At 41.6% G+C, this 27,295-nt stretch overlaps 1 protein-coding gene and 1 long non-coding RNA gene across 2 annotated transcripts in view; one reads left to right on the forward strand and one right to left on the reverse strand.

The window, feature by feature from the left end:
• Positions 1 to 1,088: 1,088 nt before the first annotated feature.
• LOC110152029 (uncharacterized) lies at positions 1,089 to 14,226 on the reverse strand. The gene is made up of 3 exons (XR_002318240.2): positions 14,014 to 14,226; positions 1,491 to 1,550; positions 1,089 to 1,324 (listed from the first exon to the last, which is right to left on the reverse strand). It is a non-coding gene; the product is annotated as an uncharacterized lncRNA (long non-coding RNA).
• Positions 3,026 to 27,295, forward strand: part of LOC110152028 (adhesion G protein-coupled receptor E2-like) — a 46,975-nt gene continuing 22,705 nt past the window's right edge. The window contains exons 1-14 of the mRNA XM_020915510.2: positions 3,026 to 3,148; positions 6,446 to 6,499; positions 7,033 to 7,152; positions 10,086 to 10,232; positions 11,634 to 11,687; positions 11,978 to 12,106; positions 14,518 to 14,564; positions 14,654 to 14,731; positions 15,143 to 15,320; positions 19,868 to 19,975; positions 20,163 to 20,383; positions 20,572 to 20,751; positions 26,335 to 26,532; positions 26,801 to 27,036. Coding sequence (XP_020771169.2) covers positions 3,082 to 3,148; positions 6,446 to 6,499; positions 7,033 to 7,152; positions 10,086 to 10,232; positions 11,634 to 11,687; positions 11,978 to 12,106; positions 14,518 to 14,564; positions 14,654 to 14,731; positions 15,143 to 15,320; positions 19,868 to 19,975; positions 20,163 to 20,383; positions 20,572 to 20,751; positions 26,335 to 26,532; positions 26,801 to 27,036 — 1,817 coding nt within the window. The 5' untranslated portion in view covers positions 3,026 to 3,081. The remainder of the gene's footprint in view (positions 3,149 to 6,445; positions 6,500 to 7,032; positions 7,153 to 10,085; positions 10,233 to 11,633; positions 11,688 to 11,977; positions 12,107 to 14,517; positions 14,565 to 14,653; positions 14,732 to 15,142; positions 15,321 to 19,867; positions 19,976 to 20,162; positions 20,384 to 20,571; positions 20,752 to 26,334; positions 26,533 to 26,800; positions 27,037 to 27,295) is intronic.

The raw sequence follows: 27,295 nt of genomic DNA on the forward strand, positions 1-27,295 counted from the left end.
GCAATGAAAACCCTCTCCAGTACTCTTGCCTGGAAAATCCCATGGACGGAGGAGCCTGGTAGCCTGCAGTCCATGGGGTCTTGAAGAGTCAGACGCAACTGAGCGACTTCATGTTCACTTTTCACTTTCATGCACTGGAGAAGGAAATGGCAACCCACTCCAGTGTTCTTGCCTGGAGAATCCCAGGGACGGAGGAGCCTGATAGGCTGCCGTCTATGGGGCCACACAGAGTCAGACACGACTGAAGTGACTTAGCAGCAAGTGAGATAAATGATGGACTAGTACATATGTCACTTAAACCAACTGACAACAAAAATTTTTATATTAAAAATGAAAAAAGTATGGCAGCAAGAGTGTTAATTTCATATAGGAAGCTGACTCTATCCTATAGCACCAATGGCACTTTGAGTGTTATTAAATAGAAGAGTTATAGAATTTATCATAACATAAAATATATATTCTCTACAACCCAAGATTAGAACCACATAATGTCTCTTCTAAGGAAAATATCAAATGTTCTCCTTATGGTACTTTTGAGATATTCACTGCAGCATTATTGTATGGGCATAAAAATAGAGAATGGAAAAATATAATTTCTTCATATTGTAAAATCTGGATACATGCAAAAGCAGCAGAAAAGAAAAATGTGGATTTACATGCAATGACATGAAAGAACTCCCCAAGAACTATAGCTGACTAAAGAAACTTTAAAGACAAAGTTCTTAGCATGAAAAGCCTTATTTGAAACACAATGACATCCAAAGTATGTATAAACATCTTATCTATCAGACGAACATAAGACTATAAAAGATTTAGAGAAGCAAGATAGGACAAAAAACAAGTTTGTAAATGTAGAGAAGAGAGGTCAGAGAGGGGAAGTGGGTGAAGGATATCAAAAGGTACAAGCATCCAGTTATAAAATAAGTCATGTAGATATAACGTGCAACAAAGCAACAATAGCTAATAATATTGTATTGCAAGGTTTCTAACAAAGTAAACCTTTTTTTTAATGTTCCATTCAGAATTTAATGATTCTTCTAAATCAGTCTTATCCATTGACAGTAATCACAGTGAGAGGCCCTCTCTCCCTCTCTCTCTCTCTCTCTCTTTCTCTCCATACTCCCCAGATTAAGCAATCATGAAATTTATTATCCTACATACTGGGAAGTTCTGAGGTCAAACAAACTTTAGCATTGAGTGATTCAGCTGATCAGCAATGTCATCAAGGTCCATTTTTCTGCTCTGCCTTTCTGACTGGACTGGTGCCCCTTTTCAGGCTGCTGGATGGAGCCATTCCAGCATTGCATCCAGAAATTGCAATGCCCTGAAAGAAAAGGGATGCCAGGGTTTTTTTCTTAGGAAGGAGGAATCTTACTAGAAGCCCACAGCTTTTGGTCCTCATTGCAAGAATGGAGTCACCAATCCATTCTGAAACCAACCTCTGACTGGGGATGGGGCACCATAGCTGTTTATGGTCAAACAGACTGTACCTTAGAAATGGGGAGATGGTGGTGGTGGTCATTGTTGTTCATAACTGGAGCCCTTGGACCCTGAGGACAAAGAAAATAAATGTGAGGGGCATCAAAGAACACCTACCTGTGAGTTAACTTGCCTAATTCAGTTGAATTTTTTTGTTGAATTGATAATTGAATTGGCCAAAAAGTTGAAAGTTCCCATCACAAGGAAAAACAATTTGCAACTGTGTGGTGATGGATGTTAATGACTTATTTCGGTAATCATTTGGCAATATATACAAATATCAAATAATCCTGTTTCACATTTGAAACTCATATTGTGTGCCCATTACAACATGATTTTTAAATGTCCACTAATAAATACATAATTCTGCTCACTCTGACCTAAGAACCTCATAGGGGTAAAAAGTCCAGTATGATTATTCATGTTGGGGAGGTTTTCTTATACATAGTATCACACCTTCGGAGAGTGAAAAAGTTAGCTTAAAGCTCAACATTCAGAAAACTAAGATCACGGCATCTGGTTCCATCACTCATGGCAGATAGATGGGGAAACAGTGGAAAGAGTGGTTGACTTTACTTTTCTGGGCTCCAAAATCACTGCAGATGGTGATTGCAGCCATGAAATTAAAAGACACTTAATCCTTGGAAGGAAAGTTATGACCAACCTAGAGAGCATATTAAAGAAGAGACATTCCTTTGTCAACAAAGTCCATTTAGTCAAGGCTATGGTTTTTCCAGTGGTCATGTATGGATGTGAGAGTTGGACTATAAAGAAAGCTGAGCACCAAAGAATTGATGCTTTTGAACTGTGTTGTTGGAGAAGACTCTTGAGAGTCCCTTGGACTGTAAGAAGATCCAACCAGCCCATCCTAAAGGAGCTCAGTCCTGGGTGTTCATTGGAAGGACTGATGTTGAAACTGAAACTCCAATACTTTGGCCTCCTGGTGCGAAGAGCTGACTCATTGGAAAAGTCCCTGATGCTGGGAAAGATTGAGGGCAAGAGGAGAAGGGGACAACAGAGGATGAGATAGTTGGATGGCATCATCAACTCACTGGACATGGGTTTGGGTGGGCTCCGGGAGTTGGTGATGGACAAGGGGGCCTGGCGTGCTGTGGTTCATGGGGTCACAGAGAATTGGACATGACTGAGTGACTGAACTGAACTGAAATATACCAAAAAGATTCAAAAACCACCTTCAGTGAGTATTTCAGTACAAATACTATGTGAAAGTCGTTCAGTCGTGTCCCACTATTTGTGACCCCATGGACTATCCAGTTCATGGAATTCTCCAGGCCGGAATACTGGAGTAGGTAGCCTTTCCCTTCTCTAGTGGATCTTCCTGGCCCATGAATCGAACCGGGGTCTCCTACATTGCAGCAAGATTCTTTACCAGCTGAACCACAAGGGAAACCCAAATACTAATTCAGTATAAATACCATGCACATAGTTCAAAAATAGAACTGCAGTTTCTAAGGAGTTAATCATAGGGCAGATTAAAAGGGAAGAAAGAATCCAGATCAGCATTTTCCTCAGTCAGCTTCTTCAAAGTGCAAGTAACACTTAAAACAAGAAGTCTTTTCAACACACACAGACCAAGATCAGATGTCTTCCGTGGCTGGGCTTGCTGATCTCTACATCATGAAAAACGGCTATCTAAGGTTGCTTCCAGGTGTGTAGAATTATAACACGGGGTATAGAAAAATAAAGCTGTTTGGGGACTCTATTCACAGACTGGATATCATCCAGACTTAAATATCATCCTTGATATTTAACTTGCTTTCCTACTATCTCTATAAGGGATAGACAAGTAGAAATTTTAAGGATATTAGCACATTGATAGTAAGTTCCAAAGGAGAAAACTGGTGAAACTTACTTCTAGGCAAATTGGGGACTTAAAGATTTCTCATTTTACCACCTGTATTAATCCAGGTTTCCCTGAGAAACAGAATTCACTGGAATGTTTATAGAGAAGGAAGGAGAAAGGGATTTATTGAAGGATCTTGTTCATAGGAATGCAGAGGTTGGAAAGTTCAGAATCTACAGGACAGGGAGGCAGGCTGGAAACCCTGGGAAGACCTAATGCTGCTTCTCAAGTCCAAATGCAATCTAGAAGAATTCTCCCTTCCTCAGTGAGGTCAGTCTTTTCACTCTAAGGTTTTCAACTGTTTGAAAAAGGATCACCTATATAATGGAGAGTAATCTGCTTTACTCAAAGTCTATTGATTTAAATGGGTGTGTGCATGCATGTTTAGTCACAAAGTCGTCTCAGATTCTTTGGGACCCGATGGACTGTAATCCACCAGGCTTCTCTGTACATGGGATTTCCCAGACAAAAATACTGGAGCAACTGCTAATTTCTTCTCCAGGGGATCTTCCCAGCCCAGGGATTGAGCCTGCATCTCCTGCTAGGCAGGTGGATTCTTTACCACTAAGTGAAGCCCTGGGAAGCCCTGATTTAAATGTTAATCTCATTTTTAAAAAGCAAAACAAAACTCTGCAGCAGCATCTAGACTCGTGTTTGACAAAATATCTGGGTACTATGGCTGAGACAAGCCTGATAAACTTTTTTTTTTTTCCAGAAGAGTGGAAAACCAACCTATTTGAAAATTCTAATGGCATAAGAAAAACACCATTACTTAGTCTATAGGCTTTATGTGGGATGGAATGATTTGAAGGAAACCACTCCAGTATTCTTGCCTGGAAAATTCCATGGACAGAGAAGCCTAGTGGGCTGCAGCCTATGCGGAGGCAAAGAATCAGACACAGCTGAGCAACTAACACTTTCAATAGTGATTTGGTGAAAAAACAGTATCAGGAAGGTCAGTTTAATTCTGATGAATCTGTATTTTCTTCACTGTTTATAATAATACCTGTTACCTAGTAAGTCAAGTGGTCCTTATATACTGTCCTCATTGCTTATAAATTGTTTCCTGGTTTTTATGAGAATGGCCATATTTCTTATATTCTGATATGTGAAACATGACTTTTCTTAATGCTGGGCACATTTGGGGAAAATTCTGTGCAGACTCACAGATCATAAAAAAATATTCATAGGATTCACTGCCTCACATGGATAAGATGACAGACTATAATATGTGGTGCACATATTGCCTATAAGAGTAAATTTTATCTTTGCACCCATAGTTTTCTTTTTTATTCATTTTTTTAAAAACTTTTATTTTGTATTGGAGGGTAGCCAATTAGGGACTTCCCAGGTAGCACAGATGGTAAAGAACCTTCCTACCAAAGCAGGAGACATAATGAGATGTGGGTTCAATCCCTGGGTCAAGAAAATCCTCTGGAGAAGGGAATGGCAACCCACTCCTGTATCTTTGTCTGGAGAATTTCATGGACAAAGGAGCCTGGCAGGCTTCACTCCATGGGGTTGCAAATAGTAAGACAGGACTGAGCAATGAACATACACACACACACACACACACACACACACACACACGTCCAGTTAATAACGTTGTGATAGCTTTAGGTGAACAGTGAAGGGACTCAGCCATGCATGCACATGTATCCATTCTCCCCCAAACTCTCTCCCATCCAGATTGCCACATAACATTGAGCAGAGTTCCCTGTGCTGTGTAGTAGGTCCTTGTTAGTTATACATTTTAAATATAGCATTGTGTACAGGTCCATCCCCAACTCCCTAACTATCCCTTCCCTCCATTCTTCCCCCCTGGCAACCATAAGTTCATTCTCTATGTCTATGCGACTCTTTCTGTTTTGCAAGTAAGTTAATTTGTATTATTTCTGTTTAGATTCCACATATAAAGGTTCTTTTCATAACAGAAAACTTGATCAGTAACTCATTTTCTCAGACCAAACTGGCAGATCAAGAAAAAAGGCTGTGCTCTTGATACACTATAGCAGGGCCAGGAGTTCACTTGGAAGGAACCACAGAAGTCATTGGACTTCTCTCGTGGCTCAGGGATCGGGTGGAGAGGGAGGTGGGAGGGGGATTGGGATGGGGAATACATGTAAATCCATGGCTAATTCATTTCAATGTATAACAAAAACTACTGTAATGATGTAAAGTAATTAGCCTCCAACTAATAAAAATTAAAAAAAAAAAAGAAAAGAAAAATAAATAAACCAAAAAAAAAAAAAAAAAAAGAATCTGCTGAAATGCAGGAGACCCAGATTTGATCCCTGGGTAGGGAAGATCCCCTGGAGAAAGGAATGGCTACCTACTCCAGTATTCTTGCCTGGAGAATTCCATGGACAGAAGAGTCACCTGGTGGGCTACAGTCCTTGGGGTCACAAAGAGTCAGATATGACTGAGCCACTAACTCTTTCAGTTTCATAGAAGTTGGTGCTATATGTGGAGAGGCCATTTAACAAGGTGATAGTGAGTCTACCTTAGTTCTCCTACCTTAGAAGTTGGCTTAGTTCTGATTTCTCACATGCTCCCTGTCTCCTGATTCCAGGGCTCCATGCCCTGCTGATGTAATTGTGAGCTAGGGCACCAACTCGGGGCTGTTTCACTTCTACTACCCAAACTCATCTGTGTCAGGTATGTTAAATGTGAAGAGAGATCCTGAAAGAGAAATCTTCAGAGCAGATTTCTGCCATTGTCAGAGAACAAAGAACCTAGGTACACCAATCTAAAGAACTTTCTCCTCCACAATTTAACACTTCCACTGGAAGAGGTTGGAATTTCAAAGATGTGTTGCTGACATCAGCTGTTGGTCTATGTATTCCCTATCCTTTACCTATAGCACCTGATTCTCCATGAGGACTGTGTCCATCGATGACTGACTCCTCAGGGAAATCCAAGACTTGGAGGTGAAAAGCTGAGTTCTCAATTCTGAATACAGTAGCAGAGAATATGAGATGCCACTGGAAAGCTGAAGGATACAGGGCCCAGAAGCACATCCCCAGGAGGCAAAGGCTATGGGGACAGGGGGTGAAATTGAGTGTGACTCTACTCGGTCATCTTTCTGTTTCTCTGCCCCAGGATTCTTGATTCTGCTGTTTTTGCCAACGGAATCCACATCCTTGAACAAGAAACGTAAGTCTGCTCAGCCAGCCCCATTAGTGACATAAGCTGTGGAGCATATGCTGGGGTTTGTGTCCTCTTACCAACAAAGGAAGGAGAAAGTAGGCTTACCCTGAGTGTAAGGTTCAGACACAGTTTAATGAATGTAAGAGAAGCTATTCCTCCCCACCCCAACATGCTCAGAAGTTTTTGTCTCTTCCTATTCCAAGAGAGGGCTTTCCAGGTGACTCAGTGGTAAAGAATGTGTCTGCCAATGCAGGAGACACAGGTTTAATTCCTGAATCATGAAGATCCCCTGGAGGAGGAAAATGGCAACTCACTTTAGCATTCTTGCCTGGATAATCCCTTGGAGCCTGGTGGGCTAAAGTCCATGGGGTCACAAAGAGTCAAACATGACTTAGTGTCTAAACAACAAAAACTTCCAGTGGAAGCCATCCCATCCGTTCCTTCCCTTCCTCTACTCCTAGACCACCAGCTTGAAGCAGGCTTTGTTCCTCCTTGACCTTCTGACTGAGTCTCCATCCCCACTGCTTCTTCCCTCACAGCCTGTGCTTGGTGGTGCCCTCCAAACCCTCCATGTGTCAACACCGATGCCTGCCGCTGCATTCCTGGGTTCAGTTCTGCATCTGAGGACAGATTCACCAGCCCCTTGGAGAGTTGCCATGGTACAGAGCCTTGGGGTGGTGGAAATGCTCAGACAGATTTGGGGAGAGGCTGTGGTACATCTATAGCATTCAGCTTGGAGGCAGCTCAGAAGCACTTTGTTGAGAATAAGAAAGGAGACACTTTAAGAAAGCATGAAGGAAGTGGGCAGTCCCAGAGGGGCTGCAAATTTAATTGACACAAAAATGCATAAAAGTCCTTTCCTCCACTTCATCACTAACACTTGTTCTTTCTTATCTTTTTGATAATAGTTATTCTAATAAGTGTGAGGTGATATCTGATCCTGGTTTTGATTTCCTTTTTGTTAATGATTGGTGATGTTGAACACACTTTCATGTACCTGATGGCCATTTGGTAGTCTTCTTTGGGAAAATGTCTATTCAGGTCATCTACCCATTTTTTACTCAATCATTTTGTTTGGTTCTTTTTTTGCTATTGAGTCGTATGAGTTCTTTATACATTTTGGATATTAACCCCTTGTTTATGTATGATTTGTAAATTAGTATCTGATATTATAGATTTTCTTTTCATTTTGGGGATAGATCCTTTTGCTGTGCAGTCTTCCCTGATAGCTCAGTTGGTAAAGAATCTGCCTGCAATGCAAGAGACCCTGGTTCAATTCCTGGGTCAGGAAGATCCTCTGGAGAAGGGATAGGCTACCCACTCCAAAATTCTTGGGCTTCCCTTGTGACTCAGCTGGTAAAGAATCTGCCTGCAATGTGGGAGACCTGGGTTCAATCCTTGGGTTGGGAAGGTCCCCTGGAGAAGGTAACAGCTACCCACTCCAGTATTCTGGCCTGGAGAATTCCATGGGTTGTATAGTCCATAGGGTGGGACACAACTGAGTGATTTCACCTCATTTTGCTGTACAGAGCTGTGTAGTTTGATGGAGTCCCACCTCTCTAGTTTGCTTTTATTGCTTTGCTTTTGCTGTCAATTAAAAAAAAAAAAGTTATTGCCAGGATCAATGTCAAGGAGCTTATACAGTATGGTTTTTTCTATGAATTTTATTATTTCAAGGTAACCTGCTTTTTGTAATTAGCAAATTCAGGCTTGAAGAGATTGAGTGATGTCCAAAGTTATATAACTGATAAGGTAGTAGAAACCACGACCATGTCTAAAGGCAAGGAGTTTTTATTCTTCAAAAATATAGAACCACAAAAGGAAATCATTAAACATAAAGCTAAGATGAAAACTTTTGTTATGGGCATTTTACTGCATATTTTTTTAATGAGGTAAAAGAAAATTATATGATTTTTCAAGAAATATTCTTCATCTACTCAAAATAGTCTAAGTTATTGGTAATAAAATAAATTATTCCTAGCATATTTGAATCAATGAGTAAAAAAGAAAAAGCCTACAATATTCTAGGATACTAGACTTCTGGGTGATTTCCTCCCCCCCCCCCTTTTTTTTTTTACTTCTCTGTTTTCTAAGTATCCATTTATTATTTAAAATTTGGGAGAAAGTAAATTTTATCAAAGAAAGGAAAAGATGTTGTGATTACTGCACAGCCCTTACTTGACCCTGGAACTATCTGAAAGATTCCTTTGTGAACTTGCATGTGTGTGTCTCAGGGAGATATGCAGACTCTTGAACCTGGAGAGGAAATCTGGTTGTTGTTGTAACTGGATTCCAGCTCCTTCCTTGGACTACACTTGTCAGGTTGAGGAATCTCCCATCCTTATGTCTTCCCCTTCCAGTACTCATTCCAATATGCCCCCACTCCATACCTCCCTATCCCTCAACCTTGAATATGGGTCTCCAGCTATTGCCATCATCTGAGACGAGGAAGTCTCAGTGATCAGATGGTGGCCAAACAAGAATTCCTCAGCTATGCATTCCTCCCCCTTCCATTCATATCCTTATGTTAATACTACCCATAACCTGGACCTAGGTTCTTAGAAGAGAATGTCAAGAGGCTGGATAAGAAACTCTGATCTGGGAAAGACCAGTTGCCTACCCTGACTGATCATGACCCTGTGAGTCCTTCCAGGCTCTAAACATCTTTGGCCCCCTGACTGGAAGAAGCTCATACATGTACAAGGGCCAAACATTTTATTCCTGCATTTTTACTAAGTTGCTGTTGTTCTTAGCATTGGTGTCCAGAACTTGCTCTATGGTTCCCTGACCTATTCCAAGGGGACTGGGCTCATGGGCACCTTTCCTCCTAGGTTTAGGAACAGGGAGAGGTAAAACACCAGAGAACACCTACAGTGATTCAACTGTGAGCTGCTTCCTCTTTCCCATGCATAACAGGCTCTGATAAAATGGGATTTCTACAGAAGTGGAGAGAGCAAATCTCCCCTAGAGACATCCTGGAGCATCTCGAGAAGTCTTAACATTGAGAGCTGGGGGAGTGCCTGATAAAATTATGGGGTGTACTAGGGCTGCTATGACTAAAGTGGAGGTGGAGGGGATCAATGGGTAGGAGCCTGATCACCTAGCCCTAACCTCCACTGTAAATGATGGATATCACTCTGGACAATCCTCCAGCCATGACTGTCTCCATTTCCTCAGCATCGTGGGAAGCCTTCAGTGTCACGATCACTCACACTTGGAATGACTGGAGCTCACATGCGTGTCTCTGATGATGCAAACAGCAACCAAGAGGATGGTCTGGAACCAAGTCATTTTTTCTGTCCACCCCAAAAGGCCTGCAGCGGGGATGCAGACCTCCTTCCAGTCCCCATATGACACAGCAGAGTGTTTGAATTAAGGTGCATGCAGATCAAGTCAGAGAGCAGGGATGAGTAGAACAGTAAGCCAGCTTTCTGGAGCAACTGGTGCTAGTTCAGCCTAACCCTATAAGAGCTAATAAGGAGCTGAATCAATTCAGTCCTTGTGTCAAGATCAGGACGGAGGTGAGTGCCATGTGAATTCACAATGGAATTCATACATTTGAGAGGTGACCTTTTGTCCTGTTGTGTTCCAGACATCAACAAGTGTGGACCATCATGGAAAGTGTCCTGTGGAATATATGTAGACTGCCAGAACTTTAACAACACACGGCGTCAATGCAAAGGAAACAGAACTCTTTCTCAAAAAGAATTTGAGAATGAGTGTACTAATAAAACACTTGGTAAGAAGGAACCAATTTTTTTCATTTCCTCATTCATTAAGTTTGGCCACTTACTCCAGGCCACAGGTCTATTCTCAGCACCTACTGCTATCCCCTCTCTCTCCAAACCCCAAGGGTCATAACCCCACACAGAGTGTCATTTCTGCAATATTTGATGCCCTTTTGACACTTGGCACCTTACTTTATTAAAATAAAGAGAGGAGTGGTATTCAAGACATTTCAGGAGTTGACATCCAGTGCAAGGAGTCCCAGGGCACTATCTGTATTCTTCATCATTAATTGCCAAGATGAGACCTTTCTCACCTGGATCCCATACAGGTTTGGGCAAGCTAGGGGTCCTTTCAGACTCTCCTGGAATGATGGACCTGAGAACTCTGTCTAGAAATGTTGAAAGGGGGATATTCAAGGGTGGCCCCATCTTCCCCAGCCAGCACTGCCCCTGGATAACCTTACCCAGTTCCTTGGCCAGTCAGCCTTTGTTTATTTCACTATGCAAATATCCACCATGCCCCTAACCAATAATTTTGATTAACGAGCCTATGGGAAACTCAAATGCCTGGAACCTGGGAGGATGTTATGTCAGAATGGGTGGGTGACATGAACCACACCACATATACTCAAAGTGGCTCCCATCTGGCACAGATGGAAACGGAGAGTGTCACTGGGCTTCATTGTCCTAGCCTGACTCTCTACTTAGGAGGTCAACAAAGGCCCCACATTGACTCAGACCACTTGAGCCTTGTGCAGAAGGACCCCACAAGCTTGCATCCTTAGTTGGATGCCCAGGGCCAAGGAGACAAAAACACCAGCCACTCCTCATCCATCACCACCTGCTTCCTTCTTCAGCCACCCAGCCCTCACACAAAGCTGGCTCACTCAGATGATGAGTCTTATCATTTCATTTCAGTTTGGAAAATGCCTTCCAGGGGTATAGGAAATGGATCCTCACAGCACCAAGCCTGCATGGCTGGAAGTAGACCCCCGTTGTACCCCCAGTCTGGTCCCCAATGTCCAGGAGCCTCTGGCCTGTCTGGCATCATTTTTATACCCCTCACCCCTTCCTGAAAGCTTATTGTGGGTCCTGACTCAGGGATGGGTCTTGGACCAGCTTCATGGAGCTAGAGTCCGAGCTAGCATGGATGGGAGAGCACTGTTCTTTCTACAAACATGTAGAACATGAGGTTCCACTGGGGCTGTGTCTATCAGTGACTGATCCCTCGAGAGGCCCAAGAAATAGAGGGAAAGTGGTGATTCCTTGATTCCAAGTAAAGTAGAAGAGTCTCAGGAATATTGCTGAGAGTGAGCCAGAGACATCCAATAAGAAGGCAAAGACTGTGGGGATAGTGGTTGCAATTAGAGCTCAACTCTCCCCTCTTTGTCATCTCTGTCTTTCTGCTGCAGAACTCAATCTACGACTGCTGAAGACAATGAAGAATGCAGTCCAGAAACTTAAAAGTGAGTCTCTGCACCCAGCTCCATTGATGACACAAGCTGGCATTGGTGTATGCCATGGTCTGAGTCCTCTCACCAATAAAATGGGGAAAGGAGGTTTATTCTGCAAAAGTATCCTCTAAGGATACTAACAGCTGTTACTCTTCCTCATTATGTCCAGAGTTTTCTGAGGCTTTCCACTTCTAGTGGCAGCCATTCAACACTTTCCTCCCCTCTTCTACTGTTGGGTCTCTAGCATGCAGCTGACTTCCTCAGTTTCTTGGATCTTCTGACCATGACCTTCATCCACACAGACTCTACACATTGTGCTCAGTGGTGCCCTCCAAACTCCAAATGTGTTGATGCCAAATCCTGTCGCTGCATTCCAGGATTCACGTCTTCAACTGGGGAAATCATCACCAGCCACTCAGAGACTTGTGATGGTACAGAGGCTTGGGGGTGGCATTAACTTGTGGGTGGCATATGCTGGGGGGTGTATATAGAGATTGTGGGAGGACACAATGGGACTTCCAGAGCCCTCAGCCATGGGAGCAGCACAGAAGTGTTTTAACAAGAGTAACATAAAAGTGACAGCACAGGAAAGTATGAGGGGAGTGGGTAATCTTGTTTTCATGATCAGTTGGGAGAGGGCTGAGAGCTGACACAGCAGAGCTGGGCTACCTGGTGCAAAGTGTAGCTCGGACACAGGCTCTTTGACATTTAGGAAGTTGTTTTACCTCTCTGTGCATTATTTGCTCGTCTGTAAACCAGAGGTAGTCATCGTACCTACCCCATATGAATGAACTTAGATTTAATATTTACCTTAGTGAAGAAAAGCTAAAGTTTCAGTTCAGTTCAGTCGCTCAGTCCTGTCTGACTCTGTGTGACCCCATGAACCGCAGCACACCAGGCCTCCCTGTCCATCACCAACTCCTTGAGTCCACCCAAACCGATATCCATTGAGTCAGTGATGCCATCCAACTGTCTCATCCTCTGTCATCCCCTTCTCCTCCTGCCCTCAATCTTTCCCAGAATCAGGGTCTTTTTGAATGAGTCAGTTCTTCACATCAAGTGGCCAAAGTATTGGAGTTTCAGCTTCAACATCAGTCCTTGCAATGAACACCCAGGACTGAGCTCTTTTAGGATGGACTGGTTGGATCTCCTTGCAGTCCAAGGGACTCTCAAGAGTCTTCTCTAACACCACAGTTCAAAATCATCATTCTTCTGCACTAAACTTTCTTTATAGTACAACTCTCACATCCATACATGACTACTAGAAAAATCATAGTCTTGACTAGACGGACCTTAGTGCAGAGAAAATTGTCAACACATGAGAGTTATTACTGTCATTCATACTGTTAAACTATTGTTATTTTTGTGGAAAAAAGAAATGGGGGAAATAAATGAACCAACAGAAGGAAAGAAACTCCCAGGAGGAAGCTCAGGCTCTCTCACTATCTCAAACTCACCAGGAACTCCTCACTGACCATTGTGATTTCCCACATCAATCCTCACAGCAGACCCAGGAAGCTAGCACACTTAGATTTTTTTTTCCCCACCTTCTCCCAGTTTGCCCAACCATCATATTTTATTCTAGGAGTTTTGCTTTTTCAGGGCAGAATCTATTTTTCAATAACCATATTTGGGCCCAAAGAGCTTAAGTTATATTCCAAAGTCACATATTTAGTAGGATCATAGAACCAAGATGCAGATCTAAAGCTTAGAGTTTATTTTCAACAATATAAGATCATAAGGGAAATTACATTGCTTAAAACATTTTTAAGATGATAAATTTTATGTTTTATGAATTTTACCACAATACTAAAAAGTAGGGGAGAATTATATGGTTTTTACAAGAAATAGCCCTTGTCTACTGATAAAAGTTTTTGATGGACATTTATTGCTACTGAAGAAAAATATTCCTAATATGTGCAGTATGATGAGGAAAAAAATTCGAAGAAATTTCAAGAGATCTGTGTAATGGCTACAGGAGTGATTTTCTTTCTTTCTTCTTTTTTTTTTTTCATGCTTTAAATTATCTTGTTTTCCAAGTATCCACGGATTACTTAACATTTTTTGTAAAAGTAGATTTTATCATCAAAAAAGTCTTTGACTGATGTTCAGTCTTTCTGACACTCTAGAGGTATTTCTAGAGTTTCCTTTATGCATTTGTATGTGTGTTTCATGAAGATTTGTAAAGAGCTGAACATGGAGAAGATATCTGGCTGCTAGTCCCAGCTCCTTCCTAGGAGCACGCTTGTCACGTTGAGGAATTCCAAACCCTCATATCCTCCCTTCCTCACACCCCATTTCCACTATCCTGCACTCAATTCCATCTCATCTCACCAACCTTTAAGTCAGGTCTCCAGTGACTGCCACCATCTAAGAAGACAGGAAGACGTCTCAATGCCCAGTTAGAGGTTGAACTTGAGTATCTCAGTTGTTCATCCCTCCTACATCTTGTTCTGTCTTACTGCAGACCCTCCACCTGGGTCTGGGGCCTCAGAAGGGAAACCTTTAGATCCAGAGATGAGGACCCTCATCTGGAGGGACTAGGTGGCTGCCCTGACTCATCATGATGTCATGAGTCCTCTGAAGCCATAAAGTCTTTGGTTCCCTAATTGGAATATACAGTATCAAGCATTCTGTTCCTTCTTTTTGACTTGTTCTTATGTTCATGGTTCTTCTTAAACTGTTACTCTGAGTAACCAATATTCAGGGATTAATGTCTGGGATGGTACCTGGCCTGACCTGACCCCAAATCCCACTCACAACACACACACACACACACACACACACACACACACACACACATTCTCTCACCCCTAATGATCCATTATACTGTTCCCTGCAGAGATCTCCATCCACACCTGGACCGCACCCTCAAGTATCAATAGCTCGGTGAGTGGCCAGCAGACAACTTGTGAAAACCCTCCATATAGTCCACCTATTTCCCCCAAGCTCTAACCTCCTCATATTACTCCTCCCAGACGCTCTCCTGCTTCTTCAACAGAGTCCAGAATCTTAGTGAAAACGTGGAGTCAGTCCCTGTCCAGGACACTATCCAGGTAAGGGTAGGACCCAGGGAGGCAGGTGGAGGCTTCCCGCAGGTTCTGTGTAAAATCTGGTCTGGGCAGAGATACCTCAACATAATGGTGCACTGCTCTGAGGCTCTGCCTCTCCCAGGGTGGATGGGAAGTGTGGACATGTGTAGTCACTCTTACACTCCCACGTGCACCTTCTAAAAACTTTTAATCTTGCAGCTCCTGAATATTGGGTTTATGTCATCCTTGGCATTCATGTACAAGTTTGACCTCTGAATGGCTGGATTCCAGGGGCAAAGACCACCCAAAGGACCCCACCTGGCCCTGCCTTTATCACTCAGTTTCCAAGCTCTGTTCTCTGTGAGTGAGTGGGTAATGTCTTCATACAACCTCTCAGGTATGTGATCTACTGGCTCTGTGTCCTTATCTCTGCAGAACCTCATACAGGGGGTGGATGAAATGCTGGAGGCCCCCCAGGACCTGGAAACCCTGCCCAGCTCAGAGCAGCACCTTGTGGCCTCTAACCTGCTCATTGGCCTGGAAACTGTCTTGAAAGGACTGAGCAGGTCCCTGGACAATGAGTCACTGCACTTCAGTTCACCTTCAGGCACAGGTAATTACCTGGAACAGCCTCTAGTCTCCTGCTCTGCTCATTCCTGGTTCATTCTTTTTCCAACCTCACTAGAGCCCAGTGACCAGGGTTGTATTTCATGCTGATCTCATAAATAAAAACAATTTTTAAAAATCTAAATAAATTATTGTGCTAAGCAAAACAATAAGACAGAGGAAGACAAATACCCTGGCTTCTCTAATGGTTCAGATGGTAGACTCAGTCAGCCTGGGCTCAATCGCTGAGTCAGGAAGATCCCCTGGAGAAGGGAATGGCAACCCACTCCAGTACTATCATCTGGAGAATCCCATGGACAGAGGAGCCTCGCAGTCTACAGTCCATTGGTTGCAGAGTCAGACATGACTGAGCCACTAACACTTTCAAAAAACAACACAAGCACCAAGGTCATCAACATAGAGAACAGATTGGTGATTGCCAGAGACCAGGATAGCAGTACAGGAAATGGTGCACAGAAGTCAAAAGGTACAAGCTTCCAGTTAAAAATAAGTTATGGGAATGTACAACATGGTAACTATAGTTAATAGAACTGTACTGTGAATTTTAAATTGCTATGAAAGTACATCTTAAAAGGACTTACCACAGAAAAATTTGGAACTCTGTATGATGACAAATTTTAGCTAGCTTTCATGGTGATTGTTTTGTGATATATTCAAGTATAGGGTCACTATACCTGTCAATTATACCTCAATAAGAAAAACATAAATGAATAAAATTATATATAATACACACTTTCATTGTAAATAAATTATGAGCATAAAAATAATGATAATGAAAAGTTTAAGACAAAATAGAAATGGTTACAAAAGGGAAAATTTTTAATTTGGAATAACAAGATTTCCTCATGTTATTTGTCATGTAGATATGATCTGTTTAAATTGAGTATTTGTTTTGCTTAGCACAATTATTTATTTATTTTTTAAAATTTATTTTAATTTATAGCAGTTTCAGGAGTATAGCATAGTAATTTGGTATTTTTACACAATACACTCCATTACAAGTTCTTACAGGACAATGGCTATATTCGTTATCCTAAACAATATATCCCTGTTGCTTATCTATTTTAAACATAGCAGTTTGCACTTATTAATCCCGTAACCCTAACTTGCCTTTCCATCCTACCATCTCCCTTTTGGTAACTCCTCTTTTCAATATCAGTTAATCTGTCTCTGTTTTGCATACCTTGGTTTATATTATTTTTATATTTCACATAGAAATGATATACAGTATTTGTCTTTCTCTATCTGGCTTATTTCACTAAACATAATACTCTCTAGGTCCATTTACAATGTTGCAAATGACAGAATTTCATTCTTTGCTGTGGTAGATTAGTATTCTATCCTACTTAATCACCACATCTTTTTACACCATTCCTCCACTGACCAACACTAAAGTTCACAATTTTAATCAAAGTGTAAAATCTAGTAGCAGTTAGTACATCATAAGGTTGTGATCATCACCTCTATTTATAAAATAACTTCACCTCTCCAAAAGTAAAACCTGTAGCCACTGAACAAACACTCCTCAATCCTCTGTTTCCCTGGCCCCTGGCAACCACTGATTGTGTTTTCTGTCTCTATGAATTTGCCCTGCTGGAAATTTTGTATAAATAGAATTAAAGGTATATGACCTGAATGTCTAGCTTCTTTCACCTAGCATAATGTTTCCAAGGTTCATCCATGTTGTAGCATGTATCAGTATTTCATTCTTTTATGGCTGAATAATAATGTATTGTAAATTCCATATATTTGTGTTAGTATACTGTATATTATTGTAAAGTACTTGGCCTCCAACTAATAAAAATGGAAAAAATGTATTGTACATGGATGTACCTCCTTTTGTTAATCCATTCATCCATTGATGGACATTTGGCTGGCTGCCACCTTTTCACTCTTGTGAACAATGCTACTATGAATGTGGTGTTTCTTTTTTGCCCGCATCTCACAGCATATGGGAAGTAGGATCTTAACTCCTTGACCAGAGACCAAAACTGTGTCTCTTGCATTGGAAGCACAGAGTCTTGGAAGCACTGTACCACCAGGGAAGTCCCTGTAGCATAAGTTTTGGTTTGAATAACTGTTGAATAAAGTTTTGTGGGCACATAATAGAGTGCAAAATTGCTTGGTGATGTGGTAGTTCTATTTTCAGCTTTTTAAGGAACCACCAAACTAGTTTTCCAAAGTGGCTATTTCTTCATTTTACATTATCAACAGCAATGTGTGAGGGTTCCAATTTTCTCATCCTCAGCAACACGTTACTTCCATTTTGCTTTCTTTTTCTTGTAGCCATTCTAGTGTGTGTCCGGTGTTATCTCATCATGGTTCTATCTGTATTCCCCTAGTGACTAAGATGTTGAACATCTGTTCATGTCATTGTTGAATTTGTCTATATTTTATTGGAGAAACATATACTTGAGTGTTTTTTTCTTTGCAATTTCAATTTTTTACATTTTGGTTGTTAAGCTATAAGAGATCTTCATAGATCTTAATTTAGATCCTATGAGATATGTCTTTGCAAATATATTCTCCCATTCTGTAGATTACCTTTTCACTTTTCTGTGGTCTTTTCACTTTAATGAATAGATATTTCCATTTTGATAAAGTCCATATAATCTATTGATACTTTTGTTGCTTCTGCATATTTTTTCACAGCTAATAATCCATTTCCAAATTCAATGTCATGAAGAGTTACTCAGGTGTTTTTGTCCTACTTGTCCTAGTTTTAACTTTTAAACATAGTTATTTGACCCATTTTAACCCCAATGGGTCTTTGACCCATTTCTTTATTAAAATTTATTGTGTGAAGTAGGTCACTGAATTCCTTCATTTGCTTATGGAAAGCCAGATGTCTCAGCATCATTGTTGAAGAGATTTTTCTTTGCCCACTGATGGTCTTGACACTCCTTTGTGAAAATCAACTGACCATAGATGTATGGATTTATTCCTGGGTCCTCAGTTCTGTTCTACTGCTCTGTGTTCATATAGCAATTTCCCACCATTTTGAATACTGTAAGTTGGCAGTAAGTTTTGAAATCAGAAATTGTAATGCCTCCAAATTAGTTTTTCACCTTTAAGATTGCTTTGTTTATCCAGGTTACTTGCAATCCATTATGGATTTTAAGATGAGCTTTCCATTTCTGCTGAAAATTAATTTAATGATGTCAGAATTTTGATACAGATTGCCTTGAACCCTAGATCATTTTGGGGACTACTGAGATCTTAATAGGATGGTTCTGATCCATGAACACAGGATGTCTTATGATTTATTTAGAGTTTCTAATTTTTTCAACAGTCTTTTACAGTGATCAATATACAAGTCTTCAGTTTCCTTGGATAACATTTTTCCTTGTATTTTGTTGACTATTTGTGTTTCTATGTTCAAATTGACATTGGTTTATTGGGATTGCTGTGATGCATTATCTTGTTTTGTTCTTGGGATAATGATGGTCTCATAGAACTATTTAGGTAGAGCTATTTCTCTTCTATTCTATAGAAAAGTTTACAAAGGTTTAGTGTTAATTGTTCCAGAATGCCTGGGAACATTGACTGTAGAAGCCATCTGTTCTGGTCTTTTCATTTTGGAAAGTTTTGGGTACTGATTCAATATACTTATCTGTTATTGCTTTGCTATAATTTTCCATTTTCTTAAGTCAATTTTTTGTATTTTGTGTCTCTAGGAATTTCTCCATTTTATTTAGGTTGCATTTCATGTTGTTGAATAATTGCTCATATATTCTCTTACAATCCTTTGTAAATGTAAATGATATATGCATTTACCACTATTATGTGTACCAAATGATATTGCTTATAATAATAATAATATCATTATTTATAATATACATTATTGTAAATATTATTTATATATCATTTATAAAATGAAATATAATCATTTATGTGATTGCACATAAATGATTATACATATAAATCATATGATGTTAGATATTTTGACATCATATTTAGATAGCATGTAAATCAATGATAAAAATATATCACTGTTTCCTGATCTACCACAGAAGCCCATATAATATACATTATGTAATATATAAAGTGTCTACATATTTATATGATATATTAAGGGGCTTCCCTGCTAGCTCAGCTGGTAAAGAATCTTCCTGCAATACAGGAGACCCCAATTTGATTCCTGCATTGGGAAGACCCCTTGGAGAAGGGATACACTATTGATACTAGTATTACTGAGTTTTCCTGGTGGATCAACAGTAAAGGATCCAATATTAATCCAAAGTTTACAATGCAGGATACCTGGGCTTGATCCCTGGGTTAGGAAGATCTCCTAGAGGAGGGCATGGTATCCCACTCCAGTATTCTGCCTGGAGAATCCCCATGGACAGAGGAGCTTGGCAGGCTACCGTCCCTCGGGTTGCAAAGATTTGGACACTATTGACCAAATAAGGGCAGCACACAGCACATAATATATTAAAATATTTATTTTTGTATATGCAAATAATGGTAGTATGTGCACCATCATAGGCACAAGTACTAATCTAACTCTTCTATAACCCTCACAACTCTTAGAAATGTCACTGAAGGCACTGGATAAAGAAGATAAGAATGTCACCTTGATTCAGAATAACATAAAGATGATACTGACCTGGGATACAGTGCATGAATCTAATGACTCAGGTAATGGTTATGGCAGGGTACAGGTCCCTAGGGATTCAAAGTGAGATGTGATATTCAAAGGTGCAATAAACAGAAATGTATACTTTAAAGGAAACTATGGGTAATGGTGAGGCCACAGGGACATAGTTCATTAAAGGAGGAGTCATGTTGGATACCCGAAGATATAAACCTTGCCCTTGTCCTGCAGGTCCCATGGTGGTGGGCCTTGTCTCCATGCCTGGGATTGAAAAGTTGCTGGATAAAGTCCCCCTGATCATGGATGCTGAGGAACAGGCAGTTCCACATGAGACACACAAGGAATTGCTGCAGGAAACTCCCCCTATCCTGCTGTCAGATGTCATATCTGTTTTTATCAGCAACAGTAACACACAAAACCTCAGTTCTCCAGTCAAATTTGTCTTCAAACATGTGAGTCCTGGGTGGGGGGTGAAGCTGTGGGTGTGGGAGAGACCTGAGTCCTGGGCACAGCCTTTGTGCTTCAGGGATGTCCTTCACAGGTGCATCATATCCCAAGGAAAGTCCATCATAATCTAGATTTGGATCAGCATTTCTCAGCAACAGAACCACCAGCTCAAACCTACTTCCTGTTTCTGCAGTCAAGGACCCCGGAAACAAAGGGGAAGGTGCACTGTGTCTTCTGGGAGCAGGGCCAGAATGGAAGTGGCCACTGGGCAACCAGAGGCTGCAGGACGATGGACAGCGGAGACGACAGCACCACCTGCCAATGCACCCATTTCAGCAGCTTTGCCGTCCTCATGGCCTACTACGATGTGCAGGTGACACCCCTCAGAGGGGCTACATTCAATATCTTGATGTGGAACAAATTCTAACATATGTAAAACCTGAAAAAAGTACTATCTCCCAGTTATTGCAGGTCAGTGATCTGGCATGGTGTAGTGGAGATGTCTGCTCAGGTTCTTCCAAGGCTGAATCATTCTGTCAGCCTAGACTGTATTCTGATCTGAGGTTTGCTGTCCTCCTCTAGCCCTCTAATTTTTGCCACAATTCAGTTCCTTGTGATGGTAGGACTGAGGTCTCCTTGACTTCCCATCTGTCAGAGGTGTCCATGTTTAGCTCTTAGGGGCTACTTGCATTTCTTCCCATGTGGACCTCTCTTAGGAACTTTAATACAGTACAAAAATTATTTTTATGCAATAAGCCAAATAGTCTCAAAAGTTAAAGTGCGTCAGAATCATCTGGAGGGCTGGTTATTTATTTTTAAACATTTCATTCCTAAACAAAATCATATGTAGAAACGTGCTGCAAAAATAAATTTGGTGCTATCATACTCAATTGCTTTTTATCAAGAAGCACCTAATTTGCAGGTTTTAACATTCATTTTCTTCATCCTTTGTGCACCTCCCTCTTTCTTATTCCCTCTCTCTCTTCACCCAGACTTATACTAAAATGAAATTGGCAGATATTTTTCCCTTGTCCTCAGGTATTTAAGATGATTTCCAAAAAGAGGTGAGCTTCCCAGGTGGCTCGGTAGTAAAGAATCCACTTGCCAATTCAGAAGAGGCAGGAGACTAAGGTTCAATGCCTGGGTTGGGAAGATCCCCTGGAGAAGGAAATGGCAACCCAGTCCTCTATTTTTGTCTGGAAAATTCCATGGACAGAGGTGCTTCACGGGCTACAGTCCTTAAGGTCACAAAGAGTCAGACACACCTGAGTGACTGAGAACACATGCACACCAAAAAAGAGGCAGACATTATCAATTTTAAGCTACAGCCAACATCCAAGTATAGTAGTGTTTCTCTTTCACCCAAGAATTTAGTTCTAAATCTGTAAGGATTAGTGGCCATCATGAAGAAATAGTACAGGGATAAACTGTGCAGAATTCAGAGTTGGGAGTTGATACCTGGACATCATGACAATGGGTAGAGACTTTGTCATACATCATTACATTACGGGGATGGATGATAGTTCTCAAAATGTAGCATCTCACCTCTGTGGACCTATCATGGTAACTGGGAAGCTTAGTCATGCTCAAAATCTAGAGGGAAATAAACCCTTGTGAGAATCAGGGCTTGGTATTCATTCAGTTCTGTTCAGTTCAGTTACTCAGTCGTGTCCGACTCCTTCAGACCCCATGAACCGCAGCACGCCAGGCCTCCCTGTCCATCATCAACTCTCGCAGTCCACCCAAACCCGTGTTCCAACGAGTCCGTGACGCCATCCAGCCATCTCATTCTCTGTCATCCCCTTCTCCTCCTGCCCCCAAACCTTCCCAGCATTAGGGTCTTTTCCAATGAGTCAACTCTTCACTTGAGGTGGCCAAAGTATTGGAGTTTCAGCTTCAACATCAGTCCTTCCAATGTATAGGCAGGACTGATCTCCTTTAGGTTGGACTGGTTGGATCTTCTTGCAGTCCAAGGGACTCTCAAGAGTCTTCTCCAACACCACAGTTCAAAAGCATCAATTCTTCGGCGCTCAGCATTCTTCACAGTCCAACTCTCACATCCATACATGACTACTGGAAAAACCATAGCCTTGACTAGATGGACCTTTGTTGGCAAAGTAATGTCTCTGCTTTTTAATATGCTATGTAGGTTGGTCATAACTTTCCTTCCAAGGAGTAAATGTCTTTTAATTTTACGGCTGAAATCACCATCTGCAGTGATTTTGGAGCCCAGAAAAATAAAGTCTGACACTGTTTCCACTGTTTCCCCATCTATTTGCCATGAAGTGATGGGATCAGATGCCATGATCTTAGTTTTCTGAATGTTGAGCTTTAAGCCAACTTTTTCACTCTCCTCCTTCACTTTCATCAAGAGGCTTTTTAGTTCCTCTTCACTTTCTGCCATAAGGGTGGTGACATCTGCATATCTGAGGTTATTGATATTTCTCCCAACAATCTTGAATCCAGCTTCTGCTTCTTTCTCTTGATGTACTCCAGCCCAACATTTCTCTTGATGTACTCCTTATATAAGTAAATAAGCAGGGTGACAGTATACAGCCTTAATGTACTCCTTTTCCTATTTGAAACCAGTCTGTTGTTCCATGTCCAGTTCTAACTGTTGCTTCCTGACGTGCATACAGGTTTCTCAAGAGACAGGTCAGATAGTCTGGAATTCCCATCTTTTAAAAATTTTCCACACTTTATTGTGATCCACACAGTCAAAGGTTTTGGCATAGTCAATAAAGCAGAAATAGATGTTTTTCTAGAACTCTCTTGCTTTTTCAATGATCCATCGGATGTTAGCAATTTGATCTCTGGTTCCTCTGCCTTTTCTAAAACCAGCTTGAACATCTAAAATCAGCTTGAACAGCTGAAGCCTGGCTTGGAGAATCTCACACTAGCGTGTGAGATGAGTGCAACTGTGCGGTAGTTTGAGCATTCTTTGGGGTTGCCTTTCTTTGGGGTTGGAATGAAAACTGACCTTTTCCAGTCCTGTGGCCACTGCTGAGTTTTCCAAATTTGCTGGCATATTAAGTGCAATACTTTCACAGCATCATCTTTCAGGATTTGAAATAGCTCCACTGGAATTCTATAACCTTCACTAGCATTTTTCATAGTGATGTTTCTAAGGCCCACTTGACTTCAATTCCAGGATGTTTGGCTCAGGTGAGTGATTATACCATCATGATTATCTGGGTCGTGAAGATCTTTTTTGTACAGTTCTTCTGTGTATTCTTGCCACCTCTTCTTAAGATCTTCTGCTTCTCTTAGGTCCATATCATTTCTGTCCTTTATTGCGCCCATCTTTGCATAAAATGTTGCCCTTGGGTCTGTAATTTTCTTAAAGAGATCTCTAGTCTTTCCCATTCTGTTGTTTTCCTCTATTTTTTTGCATTAATCACTGAGGAAGCTGCTTTTTTTTTTAATCTCTCCTTGTTATTCTTTGGAACTCTGCATTCAAATTTTGCTTTTCACTTCTCTTCTTTTCACAGCTATTTGTAAGACCTCTTCAGACAGCCATTTTGCTTTTTTGCATTTCTTTTCCATAGGGATGGTCTTAATCCCTGTTTCCTGTACAATGTCACAAACCTCTGTTTATAGTTCATCAAGTACTCTGTTTATCAGATCTAGTCGCTTAAATCTATTTCTCACTTCCACTGTATAATCATCAGTTCAATTCAGTTCACTTGAGTCGCTCAGTCATCTCCGATTCTGCAACCCTGTGAATCGCAGCATGCCAGGCCTCCCTGTCCATCACCAACTCCCAGAGTTTACTCAAACTCATGCCCATCTAGTTGGTGATGCCATCCAGCCATCTCATCCTCTATCAACCCTTTCTCCTCCTGCCCCCAATCCCTCCCAGGATCAGGGTCTTTTCCACATGAGGTGGCCAAAGTATTGGAATTTCAGCTTCAGCATCAGTCCTTCCAATGAACACCCAGGACTGATCTCCTTTAGGATGGACTGGTTGGATCTCCTTGCAGTCCAAGGGACTCTCAAGAGTCTTCTCCAACACCTCAGTTCAAAAGCATCAATTCTTCGGCACTCAGCTTTCTTCACAGTCCAACTCTCACATCCATACATGACCACTGGAAAAGCCATAGCCTTGACTAGACAGACCTTTGTTGGCAAAATAATGTCTCTGCTTTTTAATGTGCTATGTAGGTTGGTCAAAACTTTCCTTCCAGGGAGTAAGAGTCTTTTAATTTCATGGCTGCAGTCATGATCTGCAATGATTTTGGAGCCCAGAAAAATAAAGTCTGACACTGTTTCTACTGTCTCCCCATCTATGTATAATCATAAGGGATTTGAATATAGGCCATACCTGAATTGTCTAGTGGTTTTCCCTACTTTCTTCAATTTAAGTCTGAATTTTGCAATAAGGAGTTCATGGTCTGAGCCACAGTCAGCTCCCAGTCTTGTTTTTGCTGACTGTATAGAGCTTCTCTATCTTTGGCTGCAAAGAATATAATCAATCTGATTTCAGTGTTGACCATCTGGTGACGTCCATGTGTAGAGTCTTCTCTTAGGTTGTTGGAAGAGGGTGTTTGCTATGACAGTGTGTTCTCTTGCAAAACTCTATTAGCCTTTGCCCTGCTTCATTCTGTATTCCAAGACCAAATTTGCCTGTTACTTCAGGTGTTTCCTGACTTCTTAGTTTTACATTCCAGTCCTCTATAATGAAAAGGACATCTTTTTTGAGTGTTAGTTCTAAAAGGTCTTGTAGGTCTTCATAGAACCGTTCATCTTCAGCTTCTTCAGCATTACTGGTTGGGGCATAAACTTGGATTACCATGATATTGAATGGTTTGCCTTGGAAACGAACAGAGATCATTCTGTCATTTTTGAGATTACCTGCAAGTGCTGGTAATCTTTTGTTGACTCTTTTGTTGACCATGATGGTTACTCCATTTCTTCTAAGGGATTCCTGCCCACAGTAATAGATATAATGGTCATCTGCATTAAATTCACCTGTTCCAGTCCATCTTATTTCACTGATTCCTAGAATGTCGACGTTCACTCTTGCCATCTCCTGTTTGACCACTTCCAATTTGCCTTGATTCTTGGACCTAACATTCCAGGTTCCTATGCAATATTGCTCTTTACAGCATCAGACCTTGCTTCTATCACCAGTCACATCACAACTGGGTATTGTTTTTGCTTTGTCTTCATCCCTTGATTCTTTCTGGAGTTATTTCTCCACTGGTCTCCAGTAGCATATTGGGCACCTACCGATCTGGTGAGTTCATCTTTCAGTGTCCTATCTTTTTGCCTTTTCATATTGTTCAGGGGGTTCTCGAGGCAAGAATAATGAAGTGGTTTGCCATTCCCTTCTCCAATGGACCACATTCCATCAGACCTCTCCACCATGACCCGACCGTCTTGGGTGGCCCCACATGGCATGTCTTACTTTCACTGAGTTAGACAAGGCTGTGGTCCTGTGATCAGATTGGCTAGTTTTCTGTGATTATGGTTTCAGTGTGTCTGCCTTCTGATGCCCTCTCACAACACCTACCGTCTTACTTGGGTTTCTCTTACCTTGGACGTGGGGTATCTCCTCAGGGCCGCCCCTCCTGACCTTGAATGTGTAGTAGCTCCTCTCGGCCCTCCTGTGCCCATGCAGCCACTGCTCCTTGGACGTGGGGTTGCTCCTCTCGGCTGCCGCCCCTGGTCTTGGAGTTGGGGTAACTCCTAATGGTCTTCATTAGGACTCTCTTATTCCTCAGTCCTTGCATGCACAGATTTTATCATTCAGATCCCATAAATTTCTAAATTTCTGAACCGGGAGAAAGTTATCCATAAATGTAACATAAACATAACATATCCATAAACATATCCATAACATAATCTACTCAGCACCTCCATTCCTGATTTCTCTATGTCTAAAAATAAAATTGGCGGAAGGGTCATTACCCCACAGCAGGAAAATATGACTGATCTCCCTTCTGGGTCTCAGGAGGAGGATCCCACACTGACTGTGATCACCTACGTGGGACTCAGCCTTTCTCTGCTGTGCCTCCTCCTGGCGGCCCTCACCTTCCTGCTGTGCAAAGCCATCCAGAACACCAGCACCTCGCTCCACTTGCAACTCTCACTCTGCCTCTTCCTGGCCCACCTGCTCTTCCTGACAGCCATCGACAGAACTGAGAGCAAGGTACGCATACTGCCCCAGAATATCCCTGCCCCAGGGATGGTGAGTCCATGGGGCCATACTGCATTGGACTCCTTAATATAATGGGGTTCCAGGTAATGTTAGATGGATAAGTAGCCAATTCACATGGACTGACACAACTAGAAAGCAAACATTCAATTGATAATTCATTCATTTACATCAGAGTTATCCCCAGTGGCAAGTCATAGAAGCCCTGGGGCCATGCTCCATCCTGACAAACCATCCTGGTGACATCTTCCTCCTCCTCCAGGTGCTGTGTACCATCATCGCAGGTGCCCTACACTATCTCTACCTGGCCTCCTTCACCTGGATGCTGCTGGAGGGTCTGCAGCTCTTCTTCACTGCCCGCAACCTGACGGTGGTCAACTACTCCAGTGTCAACAGGTTCATGAAGAAGCTCACATTCCCAGTGGGCTACGGAGTCCCGGCTGTGATTGTGGCCATTTCTTCTGCATCCAGGCCTCATCTTTATGGAACACCCAAACGGTGAAAGCAAATTCCCGCCATCCTTACTTCTCATGCATGACTATGGCTATCATAGAACCAACATAGCACTTTCATTTTATCTTTCTTAATTTATTCATTTTAATTTAAGGATAATTACTTTACAATATTGTGGTGGCTTTGGCATACATCAACCTGAATCAGCCACAGGTGTACATGTGTAACCCCATCCTTAACACCCCTGCTTCATCCCTCCCCACCCTATCCCTCTGGGTTGTACCAGAGCATTGGCTTTGTGTGC

The sequence above is a fragment of the Odocoileus virginianus genome, chromosome 3, assembly GCF_023699985.2.
Source record: "Odocoileus virginianus isolate 20LAN1187 ecotype Illinois chromosome 3, Ovbor_1.2, whole genome shotgun sequence".
NCBI classification, from domain to species: Eukaryota; Metazoa; Chordata; class Mammalia; order Artiodactyla; family Cervidae; genus Odocoileus; species Odocoileus virginianus.